This window comes from Thunnus maccoyii, chromosome 22 (assembly GCF_910596095.1).
Source record: "Thunnus maccoyii chromosome 22, fThuMac1.1, whole genome shotgun sequence".
Classification (NCBI taxonomy): Eukaryota; Metazoa; Chordata; class Actinopteri; order Scombriformes; family Scombridae; genus Thunnus; species Thunnus maccoyii.
In genome coordinates, this window is record NC_056554.1 from 14,971,461 (window position 1) to 14,989,449 (window position 17,989).

Consider the following 17,989-nt stretch of genomic DNA (forward strand, 5'->3'; position numbering starts at 1 on the left):
GATAGTCGTTTTCTGTATTTTTAGTTCATATTAAGCCGCCCTGTATAAACCAAGGTCTCTCTCGTGTTTGCAGTAGGCCACAAATAGAACAAACAGACTGGTATCATCATCTACAGGTAACAAAGGGCGTCCAGATGAATAGTAGAGCCCTGAAACACAAACACACACATGTACCGCTCTCATTTCTATGGTCTTTAGTTTGTTTAGGTTTTGTATATGTCCTACGTTTAACTTTGACACTGCTGAGGGAGGCAATTTTTGTCCAACCAAGTTTTTCATCCTTATCTGAAACCTATAAGAAGATACGCAGGTCTGAAATCAGATTGCAGGCAGCCACACCAACACGTGGCCTTTGTTCCTTCTCTCCTCCCTGCTGTGACTGTCACTGGTTGTATTTAACTTTCGCAGTGTAAAAGGGTGAGCTTGACAGTGGTGAGCGGACTCCTTCTTGTTCGCCTCCTTTTTGTTGTTTCACCTGCTTTTCACTGATTTCCTTTTGACTTTGAGTGAAGGGGAAGATAGTCCAAAGGAGAGGAGAAAGACAGAAAAAGCTCTCAAATAAAAAGAAAGAAAAGAAAGATAAAAACCATGTGTTGTACGGGGAAGTGTGCCCGCCTGGTGGGCCTGATCCTGCTGCCTTCAGCGTTCGTCTGCATGATCTGCAACCTGCTGTTGTTCTTCCCTAACGGGGAGCAACTGGACAATGACCAGATCTCCCTCCAGGCCTGGCTCATGGGGGGGCTCATCGGAGGAGGCCTCTTTGTGAGTAATTCTGATTCTGTGTACATCTACAAAGTCCGGTTTGATGGTTTATTGTGTTTTTTATTGAGTTTTTAAGCCATTAACTCGGCTCTGTGTAAACCTGTAAAGTCTAAGTGCTTTTTTATTGAGTATTGTAATTTCTGGGGGAACAACCGTTGCCTTATCTTGGTTTTGACTTCATGTGGAGTATAAATATTTCACTGCCACATTCTTCATTTATATAACTCTTAAACTTAAACTACATATTTTTTAAAAAAGACGTTTTGAGCAGTCAAGCAAAGTCCACACTAAGAAAACTTTATTTCAAATTTGGTATTGAGGATTTTCCATTTCATATAATGATGCTGTCATACAAAAAGCCCTCTTGAAAAATGAATATTAAACTTAACAAAAGCAAGATTTTGCTTCTGTGACATACTTGAAACAAGAAAATTGACACTAAGTACATTTACTGTAATAGTGAGTCCTTTTTACTCCTCAATACATTCATATGTCGACTATAGTTACTATTCGCATTACAAAATAAGCTTTTACATACAAAACATATAATGAAACCTTGAAAATATGTTGCATTGTCAGAGTGTTAGATTAAACTATCCAACATACTGTATATAAAACAGATCAAATTGGCACCACCTCAACCAACTACACCAGTAAAATGCAACTGACACATTAATGGTTAGAATGACTAAATAATGTAATATACAGTAACACTCACAGATGGCCATTTCTCTTAATGGAGTACATTTTAGTTTTGCTACTTTTGGTACATGTTGCTGATAATACTTACATACTTTTACTTACATTTACAAGTCTTTTACTAGTACAGGAGTATTTTTAAACTATTTTATTTCTGCTTTTACTCTAGTAAAGGATCTGTGTGTGAGAAATTTTTGGGAAATTTTGAAACCACTGACTATTAAAACATTAATATCTGTGTTCCTCCCACACAGATATGATCATCTGGGCTTGCACCAACATTACATCAACTTTTGAAAGTTTAACAACGACTATAAATAATTCATAAATATATAAGCTCATAAATGCGTCAAAGTGACCTTTGTTTGTCTGAGTGGTACATTTTTATGACCATGTTATCACAGTTAGGAACAGTCACCAGGAAGATTAATTACTCACCTTTCCCTGGTCCAACTATGTGTGGATGTCATTGCCTTCTGGGACAAGACAGTAAAATTCGATGCAGGATTCACAAATATTTGGCTAAAGAGATAAGAGAACAGACACTCACAGATGTATGAGAGCGAAACACACACACTATACTTACATATTAAATGCTTTTGAGAGGCTCAAACTTACATTTAAAATACTTAAAAGTTGGACTTTACTTGTGATACTCCAAACTTTCTCCCTTGATAAATGAGTCACCACTTCCTTGTTGCAATTTTTTTCAGATGCTGTGCCCGAGCTGCTCAGCTATCAGGGCCGGGGGCAAGGGTTGCTGCGGAACAGGTTGCTGTGGCAACCGTTGCCGGGTGAGTAAAGTCATTTGAAAGATTTACAATCACTGTACTTGTCGCTGTAGGGACTGGACAGGGTGTATGCACAGTTTAGATAATGATGGGTGAAAGAAGGCAAAGGCGAGGACAAACTAGCGTCATGTATGTTTTATTGGCAATAAAACATATGGATTATTGCTGTACAGTGCAAATTCACTTCAATAATAAATCACATCAGTTATAGAGTGAAAAATTACTTACGTCTGTTGAATTATCAGGAACTACCGGGCTGCTAATTTGCGGGTTGTTAAGCCATTAACAGTGAATGGACAGTCAGCAAAGAAAAAAAACAGTGTAATGTGCCTTTACTACTTGCATTACTACTTTGCATTTTGAAATGTTCAAGTTTTTCTGAACGAAATATAGTTTGAACTCTGTTATCTCTTTAATTTTCTACATTTTTCTACATTCTTGTTGAGCATGAAAATTCATTCTCGACCACGAAAAAATTAAAACATTAACTCATCATCCACTTATTAGCTTTTTCTGGAGCTTTCAACCGAGTTTGATTCGTTGTCAGGGAGATGGATCAAAAGTTACCTCTATCTCACCAGTACTTCTTTTCTTTCCACCACTGTATTTACAGTATCAACACACTAAAAGTGTATTTAATTCAGTTGTGATTTCAGATCTTTCTACTAATGAAACCAGGCTGCATGTAAGAGTGTTTATGTCTGTGCTTAATCACGTCAAGTCAAGAAAAAATAAAAAAAAATTGACTTTTATCACAATAACAGCCTTAAAGGGCATCATAGGCCCACATTAGACAAGAAAATATTGACAGGTGAGGCAAATAATCCTCAAAAGAAAACAACATAATGGTAAAACAGAAAAATATCTAGAAAAACATCCCAGAAGAGAGAATCCAAATAATATAAATAATGTATTAATGTCACAATGTGTTCCCATCTCTCCCCCAGATGCTGAACTCAGTGTTCTCCTCTGCTTTCGGCCTGGTCGGAGCGATCTACTGCAACAGTGTTTCCTCAGCTGGTCTGGCTATTGGACCCAAGTGTCAGATCGAGGGTGGCGAATGGACATACCCCTTTGAAAACTCTGGGACGTGAGTGTTTCTCCCAGCACGAGTCATTTAAATGTGCTTTTTCTAGGCATGCAACCTTATATTAACCAGACTAAAAATCTCTGATCTCTCACTGCAGTCCTTCCTTGTTCTTTGAGGTTTGCCGTGTACCCACACTTCCCTGTTATCTGTGCTATCTTCTATTCAGTCATATTTACCTCTCTTATCTTTGTTAGAGCTGCACAACAGGTTCAGTTCTTCATTATCAAACAGAATAATGTAATAGCATAAAGTTCCAGTAGGTGGCAGACTGAACCCGCTCTGTCTCATTTAGTGGCATTCGGCAGCTTCTTATAGAAAAAATCTGTTCCAATGAGCCTGGCAGCTCAGAACAAGCTACTACTGTTCTTTTAAAGTCTTCTTCTGTTTTTAAAACTTCAGCTTTAAAACCTTGACCCTCTTCTAGCTTGCTTAGAGGTCATTATTCTACAGCTTTAAGTTGAGGGACAGTTGATGTTGTAAATACTTTGTGACTTTGCTGCTGGCTCCAAAACATTAAGATATGCTTACTGAGGTAAACCTTGTTGCATGTGATGGCAGGAAAAAGTGAATCACCTGATAGTGGGCCAACATTTGATTGGGAGATTTGTTAATACATGTTGTTAATATGTAGGCTACTGAAGTCCATGATGACAGCAGTTTAAAGGGCACCGGTGTTTACAGGAAGGGAAACAAGTTTGGTTACACAATACATGGTGGTATATTAATATTGAACCTCAGCTTATCCTTCCTATATTAAACCTCAGTTTCCCCTTTTTCTGTTTCTGTTTTTCTATGTAGTCCTCTGCTATGTTGATCTCCTTTTCTACTGTCAGTGGTTTTGAGTCATTTATCAAGAAAAATTGCAAAACCTTTGCTTGTTTCAGCTTCTCAAGAATGAGGATTTGTTGCTTTATATCATTGTTGACTGAATATCTTTACGTTTTGGCCTGTTTATTGGACAAAAACAAGCATTTTGAAGATGTCACCTTGGCTTCTAAGACATTGTGATGGGCATGTTTCATTATTTTCTGGCATTTTATAGACAAAAAAATGAAATCTAGAGCTTGAGAGAGATGTTGCTAATGAAAATATTTGTTGGTTGTAGCCCTAATCTCAAACCAAGGATCATATCTATCAATGATATCAGTTTGCAAAATATTGAACTTGGGTCTTGTTAGTTAAACTATCAATAATACAACAAAATATTCCCACCACAAGGTGTCTGGAGCTTCCAATCATACCACATGATCACATGATTCATCAGCCAATGGAGTTGTAATGTTGTCTTGTAGTGCAATTGTAGATGTTGAAAATTTTTTCTATTTTTTGGCTACTTTAATGACTTATCTACCATGTGTGCTTAACAGAAATCTCAACAGTTTCTGCATGGATTACAATATTATAACAAAGGAGTTACCTTTGGACAGAATCAGCATATTTCCCAAAATGTCCAACAAAACTCTTTTTTTTCCATCACTTCCTCTCCTTTCTACTTTCCACATGCTTTCTTTCTCCACTCCTCACTTGTTCCATTTACCTCCTTACCTCCTTACATTTACCTCCTTTTTTCCTCAACTCAGTCATCACACATCGTCTTCCTTCACTCCAAACTAGGCCTGCTTCGCCCCGAAACCTTTATTAATGCTGTCCTGTATAAGCTTATGCTCTACTTCTGTCTTCCCTCGCAGGGGTAACGGCAGCTACCTTGTAAACCAAGATCAGTGGGACATCTGTGTGTTCCCCAAGAATGCAGTGAAGTGGCACGTCGTTTTGTTCTCCATACTGCTGGCTATGGGTTTGGTGCAGATGGTGCTCTGTGGCATCCAGGTGGTCAATGGCTGCTTGGGATGCGTGTGTGGGGACTGTCGGGACAGCAAGGATGTAAGTGAACATACCCTAAAAAAATCTGAAAAACTCTAAAAAAGTAAACTGAGATAGGAGAGGATGAGAGAATGCATGCACACAAGGAGATATGAATGGTGTTTCTGAGCCCTGGAGGTCATGAAACCTTAACTGGAGAGTTAATGAAAGGGTGAAACAATACAACTTTACAATAAACTATTTCATTAGAACTGCACCAAGCCAACATGAACCAACATGTTCTGTAGTAACTGGTTTGGCTGCTGGGAGTGAGCCAAATACTCTGTAGCTCAATATGTGACTTGGCCTTACAGTAGCTTCCTAAGATGAGTGTTTCTTTACTGCTGTTTTGATTGCAATCCTGGGATTCTGTCAGGTCTCCCACTGATGGAAACAGGAAAAGGGAAAAGTTTGCTCTGTGTAGTTTTGATCGCATGTTGATAAAGCATGCAAGGAAGTGTTTAAATGGGACTGTTGCAAACAGAGTAGCAACACTAAACAGGAAGGTTACTTGTGAAAGGAATTGCACTCATTTAAAGAAATAGTTTGGTGTTTTGGGAAATTTTTAAAACCATAGCATTGTCATTTTTACATTTTTCTTTTTATATGGGTTAAACAAACAAGACTTAAGTGAGTTTAGAGCTGCTGGAAGGTGGATTTTGTTAGCTTCGGACAGAGCCTGGCTAGCTGTTTCCCACCGTTTTCAGTCTTTGTACTAAGCTAAGCTAACCAGCTGCTGGTGTTGCCTCAAATTTAGCATACAGATATGAGAGTGGTATCAATCTTCTCATCTAACTCTTGGCAAGAAAGCGAAAAAGAGTATTTCCCAAAATGCTGTATTATTACTTTAAAGAATTCACATTTTATTTCAATCAGTGACTGTACACACATAAACCCCAAAAGAAATGTTTCCATGGTACATATTATGGTAACTATAGTACATACCATACTGTTTGCTATGGTATGTACGGAAAGTGGTACCTAAGTAATGTACCGTGGAACTTGCAAAAATACCATGGTATCTGTATCATAGTACCATAGTACTTGTACCATTTTACCTCTACCATAGTAAAATTACTTATTGGATGTCAGACACAGATCTTAAGCTAGAACCACCAAGATATAGTATTTGAGATGCTTTATGCTTTCTTCTACCTCCAAGAAACTTTGCTTCTCACATTAAACTTTATCATATTTTCAAATTCCTTCCCATACACTATAACAAATCTGATGATTTGCTAAAGATAAACAGGACACAATATGGTGACCAATTTTAACCTCAACCCTTCTTACAGGAACAATAAGTAAACTGGCATAGTGAAAAATGCCTACATTAGAACTGTATACATGTACTTTTGAACTGTAATATCTGCACATACAGGTTGAAGATTAAGCTGAGATTTAACACATGGTTGAACATATAGTGACGTGGATTGCTAATTTTTCATTTGCAGAATTGCAAAATAGATTTCAACACATATATGCACTCTAGTAAAGGAATCATGGAGATAAATATAATTAAACAGACATATGTTGATTTGAAGGACATGGCAGTTACAGTACAGGCTTCTGTGTATAACTACAATATTGAACAGACACATCCACATGTGTATTGTATCAACAAATGTCTACACATTAACACGCGGCTCACATTTATTATCAGCTCTGTCAGTCATCCAAGAGCTTGCTTCCTGTCCAAAACATGAAATAAACACGTGACTTCTGACCTGTTGCAGGATGACGGTGGATTGTGAAATTGGAGAGGATCACTTTGCTGTACTTTCACGAAGACCAGGACGCATTTCAGCACTTCATTCATTCTCCAACATTCACATTCAGGGAAACCTCTCCATGATACTTTTTGATGTATTTGTCGCACATTAATTGTGTCTTAGAGATCTTACTTACCTTACTACTTACTCCATTATTGTGTGTATTTACTGTGGCTGAAGGTTTGTGTGTATTGCCTGATTTTGTTTGTTTTGGTTGAATGTGTTGCTTAAATAATCACTGGATTAATAAATAATTTCCATTCTGAAAGTGTCCAATGGGACCAAAGGTGAACTAAACTGTAGATGTAAATAATCCTTTATGTTTCTTTTATACACTTTCCAACTTGAGTTATTGTATGTCAGGTGAATATAACAATACAATAAAAGCTGATACATAAAAAGACATTATTTAGTATTTTCCAAGTTTTAACATCTGGATTTGTGGACGACTAGTGAGATTTCTCATGGGGAGTCAAGTTATTTCAATTCTGTGTAACTGTCAACCTTAAAAACCTTTCTGACCAGTTCTTTTACATGATGGTTTGCATTTATTTGACAACTTGATCTCAACAAATTAGTCGTTCAAGTTAAAAAACTGTTTCAAGATGTGAACTTTGCCATTGTTATTTGCCTTCACACACACTCATTAACTCTGATTATCTAGTTGAAGAACTTCTGCAGAATCAGGCTCTTTGTAAATTAATCACCTCATGCTGTGCCCATGCAGCCAGACAGCCAGATCTAACAGGATTGTTGCACGTCCAGACAGGGTCAAAGGTCAGAACGCCCCCTGTGGACACCGAGAACATTGCAGCTGCATAAACAGTACACAATCTGGACAAGCGCCTGTTAGCATAGGTCCAGGTTAAGCCCATAATCTTTTGTTGCCATGGAGCGACTTCGTGGTAATTGTTACCTAACTTTCAAGTTAAACGCCTGTTGCGGAGCTGCACCCAGGTAAATATAGACACAGTGTGAGATGAGAGACACCAAATAGCCCAAAGCTGTGGCTCAAAGCTAAAGCCTAACCTCCCCAGGAATACAGATTAATACTGCTTGAGTGGCCTCATTTTTTACCCTTTTTCAGTAACAGACTCAGCAAGAAGGAGCTTTGTGTGTGCAGCCAGGTGAATCAGGTTGGTGAACATACAAATGTTCTTTTAGAGGAAATCATCTGTTCCCCGTTTGGCTTTAAAATTCAAAAGTTCCTCACAGATCTTAAGTGAGAATGATGTCTGTGTTCACATTATTCCAGGACAGGAAGGAAAATTATGTTGCTGAGTAAAAACAACAACAAAAAAAAAAGCCTGTGCACGACACTGTGACCACCTTAGCTGACTGATTGGCCGGTGCAGCTCTCTTATATAATGCACAGCACAAAGCGAGGAAGGAGCATAAGTGAGAAGAATTTGGAATAAAAGAATAGTAGGACAAAGGGAGGAAAATGGGAAGGGGGCCCATTCTCAGCCACTTCTCATGCAAATCGTAGCCACTCTGAAAGAATCTGGAGAGAGGCAAAGAAAGTGCGGTTTAATGGCGTGGTGGACAAACACTGATATAAGTGCACACATGCGCTGAGACTTGAAGGAGGTTCCCCGAAAACAGAGAGGAGAGGACGAAGAAAGAATGACAACAGGTCAAAAGGACAGTCATTTCAGCACAAAATTCTTGTTATTTGCCTTGTGAAATTCGTTTAGACCCTGTGGTGAGGCCATTATTTAGAAATGTACCCCTTTCCCAAAAACGAGCCCCTCCTCTCTGTTTTATCCCCCCTTTTCAGGCTTGACTAACAAAACAGACTGGAGGCGAAAGAGAAACACAGGACACTGAGGCAGAACTGGCCGGTATGGACTGGAATAGTTTAAACAGAATTTAGACGGAGAAGGACGACGGTACAGCACAGCTGATGATGATGATAATGTTATTATGTTTTTAATTAACCTGCTGCTCGTACAATAGCATGACTGTGCTCCCTTTTTACTTTTCTCGTCTCATCTCTGGATGAGATCTCCTCAGCACAAACACAACCGCAGCCTCATTCAAAAGCAACAGTCATGCTTTAACCGACGGCCAAACACAAATTTCAACCCAGACACACGTAACTGATAAGTCAGCAGTGTCCACCACCCTGTCATTACATCAACCACACTACGAATGGCCCAAGCCACGCCACAAAGTAGACAGTCAGGCACATTCAGCAGGTCTGCGAGCAGTTTGTCTACAAGTGTGTGAGCCAACAAGTCCAAAATCAATTAATTTTTCAAGCTAAATTTGTACCTTTTTACCTTTCTACTTACTTAGCTGTACTTTTAACCTCTTTGGTCAACATGTGTTACTTTTATATATGATCCCTAAGTACATTGACTTGACTTAAAGGAATTACATTTTGGGAAATATCAAGAGTCAGATGAGAAGATCAATCCACTTTCATATCTGTCTAAATATAAATCTCGCTAAATATAGGTCTATAGCTGGCAGCCAGTTACCTTACCTTAGCAACAGGGGAAGTTGGAAAAAGTTGGACAGAGTTGATCAGAGCCAGGCTCGCTGTTTCCCCCTGTTTCCAATCAAATAAGTGTATGTCCCAAAATGTTGACCACATTCCTTTAATTGCTTCCATCTTTATAAATTTCTTTATATACAGTCTATGCTTCCAACACCAAAACTGATTATCAGCATCATTTCAGTTGGATCAAACAAACAAAAACATAAAGTATCATCAGATGAAGACGTTGCTTCTCTGTCAGTTCGTGATATGAGTTGAGCTGGTTGGAAGAACAATTTCTGTTGTAACAATTGCTTAAAAATGCTGACAGTACCTGCCTTACTTGCACTGAGACATGACATTCAACGCTCAAACCACACATTACCAACAAGACATAATGTCACAATTTTCGTTTTACATCATTGCTTAATGGCAGCTTGCACATGAAACAGGCAAAGTGCAACAGAACTGAGTTAAAAATCCACTAGTTCTGCTTTGCATGCATGAAGCTGAGGGGTTTAAGTCCAATAGGTTAAATCAAGTCATGCGTGTGAAAGGAAAAACACAGTAACTACATATTTGGTCAAAATTGAGCTAAGACCTGTCTATGGTGAGATCTGCTAGCCTTAACTTAAGCTAACATGAAATGTACTTTTCCTTATCTGTTATTTATATGTAAGTGAATGATGAACTAACATCTTATTCCACATAACGATAGAGAAATTTTTGTAAGCACTGATGAATGTTCATCTAAAAGCTATAAAATGAATTGTGGTGTTCCTCAAGGTTCAATTTTAGGTCCTACTCTTTTTAAACTTTATACGCTGCCACTTGGAAACATCATCAGTAGGCACAGCATCAATTCCCACAGCTATGCTGATGACACACAACTTTACATTGCCGAATCTCCTGTTGACTCAGGGCCAGTCAATGCCCTTTTTAACTGTATTTTAGATATCAAATTATGGATGGCAGAGAACTTACTAAAGTCTTGGTCATTGGTACTGAAGCTCAGAGAGAGAAACTCAATGTGAAACTGCGAGCACTGTCATTAAACCCCTGTCAACAGGTGAAAAACTTAGGAGTCATCTTTGACTCAGATCTCAGTTTTGAACCACACATTATAAACATAACTAAGAATGCATTTCATCAGCGCAACCGTTCGTCTTTCAAGCCAATACAGACACACTACTGCACGCCTTTATTACCTGCAGGATTGACCACTGTAATGCTCTGTTTTCTGGTCTCCCTAAGAAGAATATATTACAATTACAATTACTTCAGAACTCAGCTGCTCGTGTGTTGATGAAAACCAGAAAGAGAGCACACATTACACCAATTTTAAAGTCTCTGCACTGGCTGTCTGTCTGCTTCAGAATTGATTTCAAGATCTTTTTATTGGTTTATAAAGCTCTTAATGGTCTTGGTCCTACCTGTTCTAAGATTTGCTTTTATCCTATGAACCTTTTAGAACACTCAGGTCTTCTGGTAGTGGCCTTTTAATGAACCCTAAAGTTAGAACAAAAACCCACAATGAGGCATCCTTTTATTACTGTGGTCCACATCTCTGGAACAGCCTTCCTGAAGACCTGAAGGCAGCAGAGAATGTTGATATTGTTAAAAGCAAACTCAAGACCTACCTTTTTAGCCTGGCTTTTAATTGAATTTTATTTATTTTATACATTTATCCGTCTTTTATCTATATGTTTTAACCTGTTTTATTTCTTGGTATATCCTTTTATTCTATTTTTATTCTCTTGATTGTTTTCCTTTTTATACCCTACGTTTTACTCACTTTAATACGTCTCTTCTTTTTTTTTTTTAGTATTTTATTATCTTTTTCACACTTCAATTTTGTATTATAATTTTATTTTTTATTTAATTGTGTAAAGCACTTTGTGTTACAACATATTTGTATGAAAAGTGCTATACAAATAAAGTCTGATTGATTGATAACTAAATCGAGTCCCGATGGAGAAACCCCAGCTAAACTTTATGCTAACGGTAACTAGCTTAGCAGATTTCAGTAAGTGCCATCACGGCTTTTGAATTCATAGTATTTGATTTGGTTAAGCCAACTTTAAATCACACATTTTAATATGTTAAACTGTACATTTCATAATACACATTTATTGTAGATGGACTGACAGACACGTAGCAGGAATGATGCATTTAATTCCCAGCTACAATCAAGATAAAATGTATTTTCTTAAACAAACTAGTCAAAAGAGAGAACTGAGCTAAGAAAAACACATGTTGTTGGCAAATACTACTGAAGAATATCCAAAGCCAGAGTTCAATATCTGCATTTTTTGGGAGTTATGATTTTTGGGAGTGAAATAATTAGCCTTAAAAGGCATATGAATCATAACTTTTCCATCTGGTATGCAGTTTCCTTGCCAGCCTTAAAGCTTTAAACACTATTTTCTCAACTTCACTGCTTCCTTATTTGCCTCTGTAATATTATGTTGAAAATACTCTCTTTCTGATATTTTTAAGGACTGTTTCGTATGTAAGAGACTTTGAGAGTTTGAAAAACAATTTGAGCGAAAAGGCAGAGAAGTAAAGACAGTCTGCTGCTCTTTGTCCTCTGATTGTCTATTTACTACATCCAGCTTTATCAGCTCATTTGCATGGTATGTAGGAAACAACAGTGATTACGCCCCCTTCCACTGTGCACTTTAATGTAATCACTAAGAACAATAATTATACAAGAATTTCTCTTGATGACGTACAAAAAGAGGCTGCAATCCAAGCAGGGCACGGTAAAGAAGCACGAGATAAGTGACATTAGCGCACAGAGAGAGGAGCAGAACAAGGGGAGTGACAGAGGCTGGAACCAGCCGAAGCGACCTCAGCCAGTCAGTCCCGGTCCCGGCTCCACACAAGCATGCCAACATCAACAGAAAATCAACAAACCCTGGGTGTGGGAATGTCTGGAGGTCTGAGAGAGGCGGGAGGGGACAAGAGGGGGAAACAGGGAATCTGGGTGGGGAGCAGTAAACATTCACACAGAGGCTCAGGCTGGCTTGATCCTGCAATAACTTGATTTCAAGGTATTTATATACATTATTATAATAGGTCTCTGATTGTAATGCTTTTAGTATGAACTGAAGTCTAACAGCTTTTACAGGTCGACGACCCTGCATGGTGACCTTCCCTGCCACTTTTAAAAGTTCCTGCATTCATATATTTGTCTCAAAGGTATGGAAGCAATTAAAAATCAAATAAACCTCGATTTAGATGTCATTAGATGGATGTGAGACTACAGTTTTGAGCTACTAGAACTCATAAACCCCCCTGTGGACTGTAAATAATGTTTTTTCTGATGCAATGCAAGCTCTCAACCGTTCACATAAAATAAGTTGATTGGGAAAGAGACATCGTCCTCTGATTTAAACCAGTGGTTTCCAGCTTGAGTCGGGAAAACATAAGGGGGTTTTACCTTTTCGGCTAAAAACTGTTACGCACATAGACATCTGCAGCCTGTGAGGAAGGTTGCTTATTAAGGGTTACAACCCGCAAAGATCAGAAACCTGTGATTCAAGCTGTAAACTCACCAAATAGTTTTCCTTAACCAAATGCAATTGCTCACATTTCCAAAGAGAAAAGTTTTTGGATATTTAAACTTGATGCAACAGTGTCAGAACAATTCCTACATGATACATATTGATACCTTCAGGACCTCAGACCTTTGATTACTTTTTGTTTTCATTTTTGATGAGTTCAGGGTTTGAATGAAACTCATGGTCACCACCTGTTGTCCCAGTCCTCCAATCAAAACACATCCCTTATTCACTGAGTGTGTAAAATGGTCATTGTGAGGTGTTTTCTCTTGCTTTGAACCCTGATGAAGACTTTTTAAATGGTACTCATGAATAAGCCAAGTGATTAATAGTTAAATTAAAAGTTAGTTTAACTTGCGCACTTCTCCAGCTTCTTTGGTTGGAAATTTGAACCCTTTCTTCCTCAAAACACCAGTGTTTGTGCATTTGACTATCTTTATTTAATTACAGTTTTGAGATTTTGACATTTAACTTGATTATTTCCATTTTGTGAGACTACATCACATTTTTTTTTTGATCATTTGTCCTAAACAACTTACATTTTCTGCCACATACACACCCTCCCAAGAAGCATTGTTTTGTTTTCTCCCATACTTACAATAGGAGCAATTTGGGGTTCAGTGTCTTGCTCGAGGACACTTCAACATGTAGCCAGGAGGAGCCTGGAATCAAACCACCAACCCAATATAATAAATGGCTAATCTGCTCTGTACAGCAGACTTTGCTCCACTACATTTGTAAGACATATACATCTATAATTTTACAAAACATTTAAATGGATATCTTACCTCAGATTGATTATTTTTTGATTATTGAAGACCTAATTTGACTTTAGGTCACCCTTGTGACCTTGTCCTGTCTCTTTCTTTTTCTGTCTTCGATCTTGCTGCACAGTCACAGCCCTGCTATTCCTGTCTCTGGGCCAGTGGAGCAGAAGTACTGAGGGATTACATTACCAGAGGGGCAAAAAATCCACAAGGGATGATGTAAGTATTATGACAATGCAGCTTTCCAGTCGCCATCCAGTTTGTACCCCTGGCTGAAAGTGTCTGATATCACGGTGGCACTTGAAGTGTCATTCAGTCCCTGATATCTGAGCCTCTTCATGGGTTCACAGGAAGCTAATGTGTTGGCTCATAATCATACTTGAGCCACCAGCAGACTAGCAGGGACACCTTACATGGAGAGGAACAAGTGTCTGAACGCACAGAGGGAATCAGTTGACTCTGTGAAGGCATGACAATTACCTCAGAGCAAGTTTGGAAAAAAGAGTTATTGCTTAATACGCTTACGTAATTCCCAGTTTTCAGTTTATGAAATAACAAACAAAGAGGGGAAAAAAGTTGGAAATACCCCAAAAAATAGAGTAAAAGTCAGAATTATACGAGACTGTTCATTATAAAAAGCAGTAAGCTCTAGACCGTTCACATGAAATAAGTTGACTGGGAAAGACAAATCATCCTCTGATTTAAAGCAGTGGTTTCCAGCCTGAGTCGGGACAACATAAGGGGGTTGTAAGACCAATTTGAAGTGTTGCATAAAGATTTTCAAGATAGGGAAGAAGAAGAAAAAACATTTCTGCCACCCAAAATTATTCTTATTTTTTCCGACTGCTCAAGTTTGCAATTTGTCCCAGTTTTCAGTTTATGAAAACAAAGAGCGAAATAAGGAAAAAAGTTGGAAATAACTAAAAAAAGGTCTAAAAAGTCTTTATTATATGAGACTATTTGTTATAGAAAGTAAAAAAGAATTAGTATATACTTTGAAATAAAATCTAATATTTCCTCTTTCCTCATGAAATGTCTTAACTCTATGCACCAGTTTAGGACCAAGTAAAAGAAAAAAAATCTGTTGCCCTGCTGTTAATCATCCACATGGGGTTGATTTAAAATTAGAGACAATGTCCCACTGAAGTATGTCTGCCTTTCACCCACATCTGCAGGTATAAATCTGTATGAGTGACTGTGAACATGCACTGCATGAATACAAATGCATGTCTTTGTAGGAAAGACTGGACATTCACACGCTCTTGTAGCGTGAAAGAGAAGGCAGACATTTTGAATATATGTGCAACAGTTAGGGTTATAACCTTTTAACACTGAAAGCTGTTAAAGATCAGCTTCAGTACATTTCAATGTCAGTCTAAATAACAGATTTTGCAAATATTCAAGTTGGAACCAATATTTAAATGTTGATTTTGTACTTTTTTGCAACAGAGGGAGCTGTAGCTAGCTGGTGAGATAGCCACAGCTAGCCTTAGCTTAAGCTAAAACTAAATTTACTTATTGATTTAGCTATTACAAGTAAATGAGAAATACCAATTTTCAACTAACACTTTAATTCAGTTAGTTATTCCACATAACTAAACGAGGCAGAAGTTACACCCAATCATGATGGAGAAAACCCAGCTAAACAGGCTGCTAACGGTAACTAGATTAGCAGCACTTAAGAGAGTTTTCACCTCAAATTTGGCACACAGGACACCTAAAATTAGTGCCAGAAAAATGCAGGATGTGAAATTAATAAGCATCTTATCTTACTCTGTGTTTAAAAAGGTTGTTCATATTAATTTATTTGGTTTGATATCATGTAGATTTGGAGGAACAAACAGGATGTCTGTTCGTGCCTTTAGGGTCAAACTATGGTAATGAATGTGGGAAAATACCGATGGTATGTTGTAATTCCACTTCAGAGAACCTCTGCGGATTTTAACTGGAAAGCTTTTGTTGCATAAGAACTGAATTATGTAATATTGTGACTTATGCTATATGCTTATGCTATAACATGCTGCAATATGCATGCAATATGATTAAGTAGCATCTGCTGAACAGTGCAATGACGCAAAATATATGGAAGATGTCATCTTTTTACTCATAATTACAACTTGTGCATGTGCATCCACTTTAAATGTCATTTACATGAGTTATCAACGCCATAAACAGCTCATCTACATGCGGGTAAGTCCCTGCTGCAGTTCACAGTACGGGATCGGCTTTAGAAACGTGCCTGCTGTTACACAGACTGTTTCCTGGGTGATTTCTGACCAACGGGCTCAGACTCACTCTGAGAACTCATCTGGGTAAATTTCCACCAGGACAAATCCCTCCAACCAGTGAACCGCCCTCAATAAGCTTCAGTGAGTTCAGGCCAGAGAGCTAATAAACAGCAGTAAAACATCTCATGGGCCAAGTGGCCAAGATCACAATGCTGCATCCATTAGCATGTTATAAATGGACACGTAGACGAGTTCAGCCAAGCAAGATGAATTACGATTATTACAACTGTTTTTAGAATGTGAAGTGCTTAATATTAGAAACTATAATAGCGCTTCATGTATGTGTGCATATTCGTGTTTCAAACTGTCAGATTTTTAATTTATTTTCAGTGCTGGCTCAGGTGTTTCCTCTTGATAACATGACAAATGATTTGCTTTCCAGCTTCATGTGGGCTATTTTCCTGCATATCGCTGCTTTTGGGTGTGACTTCAGTGTTAGTTGATGCTTTGAGTTCATATAATTTGGGACATTTTGAGGTAAACCTAGAACATCCCCACTGTACTGTACATTTCATATGAACATGAGGGTAAAACAGCAGCTTGGCGTGATTCATTTTTACCGGATGAATGCTGGTGACAAAGAAGTGACAAGTCGCCACATGTTTATTCCTTGAAAGCATAATTGACTTTTACTAAGAAAGTTATGTCTAAGCCCTTGCCAGTTACTTTGTATTGCTCTTAGTTTGCTGCCTCATAACAATGAGCAGATTTCCATGAAATTTGGTGGACGAGAGTCAAGAAACAAGTGATAACATGTTGGTGCTGATTTAAATCTTTGATTCCAGCCATTAGAGTGTATTTTTAGACTATCAGAGGATGAGAATCTATCTTGTATACTGATGTTACATTTGCATCTATTCAAACGAAGTGCTTTCTGAGTCCTTGTAGTCTGTAAGGTGGCTTTTTGTCAAAAAGATAAAGGGGGAGAGGCAGAGATGGACATAAAAATGTCCACTATCACCTGAAGCACGTATGACTTGTTAATTCTTCGCAGTAGGTTTGATCCACTGGAGACTAAAACCCTCTCACTCTAATAGGATAGGTGGGGATTTCCTTCGCATATCTCTTTCCTCAAATACAAATTGACAGTTAAGCACAAAAACATAACTGTTGTGCATGTGTTTCGAACACAAACAGTTCAAGTCTGGGCAATAAGCAAGCAAAGAAATTTGGTGAAGGCCATGCTGAGGTTTTGTTTGTGGTTAAACAACTTGTAGGATTGGTGTTCACGTTAACTGAAGGTTAATGTGTACGCCCATCCGCCATCCCAGCCTGTTAAATTATGTCAGTTTTTGTCTCGTAACATAACATAAAATAGCATTTACTGTATTCCTGCACTTTTCTTAACTTATATTTCACCTTTTTTGATGGTATAATTTCTGTTTGGTTCTGTTTCGTTTTCGTTTTTTGTGTTTGCTGTGTCTGGAGCTGCATTTTAGAGACAACATGCTCACTACTATTGTAAATTTCCAGTTATTTTTCCATTTCCTTAACTGATACCATCAACAATCTGCCTCTAAAGTGGGCTGGGAAGGAGAAATAAACTCCCTACATGAATCACTAAAGAGAATGAGGTGAAAAGATCACATCTACAGCTCACAATAACTAATGAGTCTCTTGATAGATTGTAATTACCTCATCTAAACCATAGCACAAAAGGTCAAATCACCTTGATTCATGATTTTATTGTCATTTGACCTGTGAGTTGCGCCTATGACTTCATCCTACGTGACTTACATTACAAGGAAGAGCAGCTATTTATACACTATAGGCTATTTTTGATCATTTATGAACGAAAATGTACATAAGATGGAGGCAAAACAAAGCAGAGCATGCTGAAGGAAGTGTGTGTGGGTTTGTGTGGGTTTATGTGGGATGGGTGAGAAGCAGCAAATGAGGAAAAGGGGAG

The 17,989-nt window shown here is 38.1% G+C and overlaps 1 protein-coding gene across 1 annotated transcript; it reads left to right on the top strand.

Moving 5' to 3' along the window:
- Nucleotides 1-542: 542 nt before the first annotated feature.
- On the top strand, nt 543-7,405 carry tm4sf5 (transmembrane 4 L six family member 5). The gene is made up of 5 exons (XM_042400762.1): nt 543-762; nt 2,175-2,255; nt 3,200-3,342; nt 5,031-5,223; nt 6,939-7,405. The coding sequence occupies exons 1-5, from the start codon at nt 589-591 to the stop codon at nt 6,954-6,956; spliced, it is 609 nt and encodes a 202-aa protein (XP_042256696.1). The 5' UTR covers nt 543-588; the 3' UTR covers nt 6,957-7,405.
- The last annotated feature ends 10,584 nt before the right edge of the window (nt 7,406-17,989 follow it).